The 7,956-nt window shown below is 44.9% G+C and overlaps 1 protein-coding gene across 1 annotated transcript; it reads right to left on the bottom strand.

Moving 5' to 3' along the window:
• Positions 1-2,254: 2,254 nt before the first annotated feature.
• Positions 2,255-7,926, bottom strand: cmpk2 (cytidine monophosphate (UMP-CMP) kinase 2, mitochondrial). Its single transcript, XM_076978118.1, has 5 exons — positions 7,023-7,926; positions 6,213-6,330; positions 5,628-5,829; positions 5,206-5,439; positions 2,255-4,099 (listed from the first exon to the last, which is right to left on the bottom strand). Exons 1-5 carry the CDS (start codon positions 7,614-7,616, stop codon positions 3,979-3,981), a joined length of 1,269 nt encoding a protein of 422 aa, XP_076834233.1. The 5' UTR covers positions 7,617-7,926; the 3' UTR covers positions 2,255-3,978.
• Between the last annotated feature and the right edge of the window lie 30 nt (positions 7,927-7,956).

Here is a 7,956-nt window from a genome sequence, read left to right as displayed (position 1 = left end):
GGATCTGTGTTTCAAACAGGAGCTGTTTGCACATGATCTAAGAGGTTAAACGTACAAGTGCAGAAGTTAATAATGCATAGGGAATGTCCAAAGGGCAGTCTGAGGCGCGTTGGTGTAACTCCTCCGCTAGCTCGGTACACACGCACATGGACCAATCGGTGTCTCCTTGCTAAGGTTCGTTAAAGACTAGCTTCTCCCCTGACGCTGAAACAAGAGTACAGGATGAAGTCGGTCTTTTATTTTGGTAGCTGGAGTGGTTTTCACTGGGAGTTTAGTTTGCTGCAAACTTGTTCCGACCTTTTCGCCACTTCAGTTTTGGATGCTATGAAAAATTAAAGCTACATATCATAATAAGCTATATATATAAAAAAAAAAAAGATCCGTGTGTGATAGTGACGGTTGTTACGAAGATGGTTTCAAACATGTCCCACCATTAGCGGTACTAAAACAAGAATAAACCTCTTTTTTGGGTTAGAATACAGACACACAGCTGGGAAGCAACTCAGCAACATTGGTCTTTGATGTATTCCTTTGGGGGAAAAGAAAGGATAGTGTGTGTGGAGAGAAAGAGAGAGAGAGAGAGAGAGAGAGAGAGAGAGAGAGAGAGAGAGAGAGAGAGAGAGTAGGAGCACGCAACATTTCAAGCTCGCCATGGGAAATCAATTTATTTGACTGGACAGTCCAGCTAAAACAAGGAACACTAACAACGCAGTGAATTAAGATTTGGTTACCGAGAGAGCATTTGGGAGAGGAGAGCTTGGATCACTATCGTCTCCGTGTTGTGAATTATTAGCCTAATCGAGCTGCCAGGGTCTTTTTTTCTGTCTTTTGGTTTCCTGCCTACTTTTGGTATTTTCCACGTTTGGTTGACAGAAATCAACCGATGCTCTATCACTCCGAGATTTTATGAATCTGCAGTCAGAGTGCGCCTCATTTCACGGGGAATGATGATACATTGTGCTCGTGGTAGGGGCAGGAAGCTTTAGATAATAAGTGTTGTGTCACCCTTCGCTGAGTTATGACTAGACTCCCGAGTGGCTGCGCGAGCTGTTGGGAGACTAGCGGGGAGACTGATGTGGGGTGTGGCATGGGCTCCGCCTGTACAGCCTTTAATGAGATCTCGCTGCATGTTTAAATATTCAACAATTCCTGGTGTAGCATCTCCATCCACCGCCACAAACACGCGGCACAATTTCATTACAGATCCAAGAAAACACATAAAAAGGGAAGTAGGTTACACGAAAATGTTGCAGTACCTTTGCTGCCTTGCGGCCTCGTTTCTTTGTTGTTAAAATTTAGACTAGTAGCACTGAAAGAAAAAAATGAAAAAGTGAATAATGCAAAGTGTAAGACAGGTGGGTGTAGAGCTACACTCTAACATATTACCCACAATGCCCTTATCATAACAAAGCTCTTTAGATTAAGCCTTATCACACAGTCCAATCCATAGTACATATGCTTTGTGATTTAAAGCGAAAACAAAACCAACTAAAATGACAGATCATTATGATTTATCTATTTTCATATATGTTATTACTGTACACAAGTACTGTTGCCAGCACTATGTTGGATCTAATGTGAAGCACTGTGTGTTGCTGACCTCCCTGTTCTAGAGCATATAGCAGGAACTACCTGCTCACCTCCAAGGATGTTGCGGAGTCTGGGAATCTCTCCATAAACCCGATGTCCTACTCCACTTTCTGCAGTTACCTCCACCCGTCCCTTCTCACCCAACCCTAGCAGTGACTGCGCTGTTCTTCCCCACCTTTCTGATGTATCCTACCCTACTGCCCCCTGGGGCCCATCGGCGGGGGCGTCTGAGGCAGGCCTGCCACACCACCGATCCCTTCACGCACCCACACACGTGGGGAGCAGCTTCTATTTGATGTGTACCTTCGAGGTCCATCATGAAGGATCCCCACAGAGATGTGCTTTCACCTGAAGGCCGCATCTCTAATTCCGGACAGGCTTCGGCATTTTGTTGCGGCAATGAAACGAGCGAGTCCGGACTGCCGAGCACACGGGCGGCCTGCCACCCCCCCTCACGATGGGTCCGTCTCCTCAAACCAGCTGGTTCATATTCCACAGAACACATGTGACTACATGACCAGACCAGGAGTCAGAGCGGTCAGCCCTGAGGTCATTTCTCATTACTGGAAAAGTCTCTGATTATGACTTTCACAAATGTCCACAACAATCTCTTTAGATCCTGTTCTCCTCACTTTATCACAGGTGAGAAGAGAAATGGTCAAAATAAATTCCTGTATGTTTAATATGTGCTATGTTCATTAGTTAAAAGAACAGGGCAAAACTCATATTACATTAGGTGAATATGCAGACGATATGTTAACTATCAGCATGTATATTTTACATCATGCATATTTTACATCTTTTGAAGTGCGGAAATGTGTGTGCACATGACTACAAAAGTACAGTACAAAGCAACAGTACTGACTATACTGACTACTGAGCCTAAAACACCATGTCTCCTCAGTGGGATGTACAAGATGAAAAATTAGCCAACACGGCACTGTGCTACTGTGTGTGTGTGTATGTGTGTGTGTGTGTGTGTGTGTGAGAGAGAGAGAGAGAGAGAGAGAGAGAGAGAGAGAGACATGGATATGGATATCAGACAAAAGAATCTCAGGAATCTAAGCAAAATGCTACATCTTATCACGTTTGGACTGGTATGTGTCCAATACTGGCCATGGGGAAGGTGTTATCAGCTACTACTACAGAGAAGGACATGCATATTCGCCTCAGTGGGGGAATGTACAGGTGTAATATATAAAAATGAACGCATTTGGGTAATTGGCTGAGGGGAGTGTGTGATTGCGCAGTGACGTGGAAAGAAGTCTGGCAGTGATCTACAGGAGTCCATTAATTGCTATATGAACGTTCCTCTCATCTTCCCACTGCTGCTACCTCAGAGAGAGAGAGAGTGAGAGAGAGAGACAGTGAGTGAGACAGAGAGAGAGAGAGAGAGACAGGTCACCCAGTCCTCCCCAGCCCACATGCGCGCCAAGCTCATAACGACTAAAACCTCTAATTAATCTTGCTATCATGGGGTAACTATAGCACTCACTATATAAATGAATTATGACCCTAATTGTATTGGTGTGTATGTACGTGTGTTTGTGTCTGTGTGTATGCCTGTGTGTGTGTGTCTGTATGTGTGCACTATTAAAGGGGAATACAGAACATTTGATCAGAGTGCAGCAAGCTTGATGCATGAGCACCTCTTCCACGTCCAGCTATGAAACGAAGTAAAGAATGTTCCACTATTTGCAAACAAACAAGTGACTTCAACATAACCAGTGTAATCTCACAATCACATTTTGTTTAAAAAAAAGGTGAGGTGAAAGTATATCAGACACTGAACAGCAGGCGAAAAAGAAACCACCTTCCTACGGCATCGCGCTTTATTAATGCTCAAAAGAAATACCTCCAACTGGAGGAATTTCCTGGCCCATAAGGCCTTGGTAGTTCTTAATGTTCCGTGTTCTCTCCATCTCCCGGCCCTCGTAGGAGCAAATGTTGAGCTGACCAACAATGGGCCCTTGTGCTGAAATCTAATTGAAGTGATTGATGAATTCACCGACTCCTTCGGTTCAGTTCCTGTGTTGCAGGGGGGGGGGGTAACATAACACACTAGGAATGAAACTCACAAGGTTGTAACCTGGTATATGGGAGTTGACATCTAGTCCCAGCATTCATAATAACTTTCCCTCTCGTGTCATCAGCGGTGCTTGGTAGGAAGGGAACAGGTTGTGACATGTCCAGATATGGCTTTTGATGCAAGCTGGCCCTCAGCCATCAACCTCCTGTGCAGTCAACGCACTCAAAGACCTGGGACGTTGTTCAGCGGGAAACCCTGCTGTCTGGGGGTGGGGGTGCATTTATAGCATGACACTACCATCTAGTGGCACTATGAGGTACTGCAACATTCAGGAGGAACCGCTGAGAGAAGCCAAGTGTTTACAGGCTGAATTTGCCCCTAATCAAAGACAGCACTTGGAGAAGCACTTGGTCCGGGGCGGGGCTGGCATCCACAATGACGCAGGCGGGGTTTCGGATCCGCTTGTAGGATTCGTCAACTCTGGAAGAAAAAAAGCAAAGTCGATCTGGCATGTGAGACACCTGATACTTCCTGTGGCTTATTAATATGACAATCAGCTTGCTTCGTGATCTAATGGACAACGACACAGTAGAAATGTAATTTACAAGAAGTGTAAAGCAGTTTAAGTCAAATGAAATACAGACACAGGCCGAGGAATGTGAACCAGGTTAAGACAGAAACCAATTTAAGACAGAAATGAAACTAATTAAATGGAATTTGATTTTGATTAACCACAGTGTCTTGTGACCTATCTGCACAGAAACCGTCTGAGGAATGTCAAAGATAAGACAGAAATGAAACTTAATATCGTGTTATGGTTTCCCCCTTCTGACATAGTGGTCTCCATTGTGCAAGCATTATGTGATTTTGTTAGGTTTCTGTTTTGTTTTAGTCTCCACCCCATCTCATGTTTTATATCTCTGTTCTTCATGTTTTAGTCTCCACCCTGTCTCATGTTTTATATATCTCTGTTCTTCATGTTTTAGTCTCCACCCTGTCTCATGTTTTATATATCTCTGTTCTTCATGTTTTAGTCTCCACCCTGTCTCATGTTTTATATATCTCTGTTCTTCATGTTTTAGTCTCCACCCTGTCTCATGTTTTATATATCTCTGTTCTTCATCTTTTACCCAAGTCTCATTTCCCCCTAATCTAGCTCTGTATTTATAGCCACTGCGTTATGTTTTCCCTTCGTCAGTCATTAGTTGCTTATCTACTTTAATTGCATTCTTAGCTTTTGTTCTTCATACAACAATCCCTGTAGTTTAGCTCTGTACTTTGGTGCTATTTCAGTCTTTCCGCTGTTTCACCAAGACCTGTTACAGTCACAGTGTATTTGGAATTGTTCACCTAGTCTCTGCTTACCCAACGGTACAGGGGACAGTCCAGCATTCAGTATATATCTGTTTTCATTACACATCCATTTATGCATTTCCACATAAGAAACCACACCTATCAAAAGTGGGTGGATAAATACATTGTCTTTACATAGTAAGCTAACATCCAGGTTTTGACGCCCCTTGTACATCGTTATTGAAGCCGCACAAATTTTCAACACGATCTTTGGGAACTGAAGTTTGACCTACTTCTGGCGAAAGAGCTGATTGATTTCCAGCTGGGTCTCCTCCTCTGTCTTCTCCAGGCCCCTGTGCTGGAGCCTCCGCAGGCGTTCCTGGGGGGTCACGGCGAGGAGCACGACCAGGCTGGGCTGCAGCAGGTCTGCAGGCCACGCGTAGATGTCTGAGCCTGGGGGGGGCAGGTTCTCCACCTTCCCACCGACCGCTGTGGCTATGGCGTACGCTGCTGTGCTATGCCAGTACCTGGCGTCGGAGGGGATTCAACAGTTGATAACACAGTCAGACTTTGGTTTAGGTACTTGGGTTCCGTACGCACACACCGTCTCCCTTCCGGTCCTCTCTCTCTGTCTCGGTTTCTCTCGCTCGCATGTCCGTTGGTTCGCAAAAATCCTAAGCTGTGTGGATCTGTGTACGGACGGAAAGTTTCGAACCTGTCCACGATCACTGGAGCCCTTGACGACTCGTCCCGTATCTGAGCGGCTGTGAGGTAGTTCCCCAGAGCGTAGAAGGCCCGGCGGATGAGCGGGGGCTCGGAGTCGAAGCGCTGTCGGAAGGGGGCCAGGCACTGCGGAGGGGACTTCAGTAGAGAGGCACCCAGGGCCTTCTGCAGACTTTCAGTGAGAGTGGTTTTTCCTGCACAGTCATTTAGACAACCTGTCAGCTTGCTACTGTGGGCATATTTAAAACAGAAACCGACCTGGTTTTCTAGACACGGACTGAGCCTTGACCAAGACTGAACTGGATTTCCTGTAGCTTGCTTGGTTCTGTTTCTTGGTTTTGTTGATTTTACCTCTGTGCAGCACAATATACTGAGCACTTTAGCTCAAGCCTCATCTCCAGCTCCAATCGAAACTATGAACATGTGTATATGTGTATACTTTAAACCAAACCAGTTACCAGATAGTGATCGTGTGAGTTACACATAATCATGGGAGACAATATTGATCTATATACAGTATAATGTGATTTTGCTATAGGTGAGTAAAGCAGTGGATTTCATGGAGGACATTTGTCACCTGTGGCGTCCAGTCCTTCAAGCACAATGACAGGGAAGCCTCCCTCATGTCTGCTGGCGTCCACCTGGTGATCCAAAATCTCTAACACAGCTTGTGCCTCTGGGATGATGTCACTGCACTGGGGACAGAATTACTCTCAACAAAATGATGGACATCCCTGACTCAATGCACATGCATGTTCAAAACGTTATACTTAAAAGATTGGAATCGAAGTTCTTGATTATATAAAATTCCATTGGTTTCTAATCATTACAACTATGAACAAAAAGACAGAAAAGAATATTTTTTTCCCAAATGCTTAAAACATAAAATAACATTTCTATTATATATACTGTATGTAGGCATGTGTGTATTTTTTATATTATTGTTATTAATATTTTAATACTAATTAAATATTTATTACCTACATTGTATAAGTTACTACTGAATACACTTATTAAAGGAAAAAAACAGGTCATCCCAAACTTTTGGAAGCAGTGTTTTTTCTTTATTTGTAAAGCTGTTTTGAGCTAAAGGTTAATACACTTGTTTCAAAGACAAATCTAAATAGGAAAGCTACGTCCTTAAAAATCTATTGAAATTTATATTGAAGCCCCTCAACAGGTGGGGCTAGGACCCCAGGTGGCTACTGAATGTGGGCTGAGAGAATGTTAGTGTGTAAAGACTCCACCAAGGTCTTAACTGCTTTGAACTGCAACTTTGCAACTGCAAGTCCTGTTTTGGTGAACTTACTTGAAATCCCTGGCACTTTAAAGCAATACTTCACATAACTTAATTCATGAACCACTCCCCATCAGAACTGTCCCCTACCTCTTGGAGAACTCTGTAAGCGTCTTCCATTCGATAGAACACGTCCGAGTTCTTGATGTTGAGCGTTGACGGATGACGCTGCGGCGGTGACGCGGGTATGACGTAATACACCTGGCGCTTCTCCTCCGCGTCTGCTGCGTCGGGCCGCCACAGCCCGCACCGGTAATGTCCGTCCTCGCTGCGGTCGTACGACAACACGCACACTTGGTCGGGCTGAAGACGTCTTAAAACTCGCTCCGACAAACATTGCGCGGAGCCGCCGCGCAGTAAAAACCCCCTCACGACCGAGCTGTCGGTGTCCGGGAGGAAAGAGGCGACGTCCGTGACCTCGCATCCAGGAGGCAGCTCTTCAAACAGCTCCTTCTTGAGAGTCGCGTAAGATCTCGCTCTCTGAATCCTGTCATCGCCGTTAACGTACAGCGAAAACACCTTCCCGCTCCCCAAGGCGCCCAGAAACGCCTGTAGCTTCTCATTACCGCCACTTCTTGGCTTGGGGCTCAAGGCAAAATAAAGTGGTTCTGACTTCAGATCAAATTCTAGTGAAAATACCCGTGAGGTCCAGTGAGCCAGACGGAACATGATCCTGTGTGCCATCACTCAAGCAGTGGTGCGGTGTAGTGGACCGGCGGACATTTTATTACCGAGAAACGAAACTGAGCGGGAAACCGAAAGTAGCGTCTAGTATTCGCCCAGTGACTCAAGTCAATTCTGTAAGTTTCATTAGCTTAACCAATAAAATAACGGAACTGTCAAACATTTCCCTGCAGTCCAATAGATACGTGCCCTGCATAACTTGTTTCACGTTAAACATTGACACGTCGAAGCCATAAACTTTGAAAATAATATTGGTTTCTACCGTTTCGTTTTCCTTTCCCACTCGCAACCTCACCCAGCTGACAAGCTGCTATATAAACGAGATGGAAGATGGTCATTT

Source organism: Brachyhypopomus gauderio, chromosome 17, assembly GCF_052324685.1.
Source record: "Brachyhypopomus gauderio isolate BG-103 chromosome 17, BGAUD_0.2, whole genome shotgun sequence".
Taxonomy (NCBI): Eukaryota; Metazoa; Chordata; class Actinopteri; order Gymnotiformes; family Hypopomidae; genus Brachyhypopomus; species Brachyhypopomus gauderio.
The sequence above is the reverse complement of the archived record's forward strand: the minus strand, read 5'-3'. Positions and strand labels throughout refer to the sequence as shown.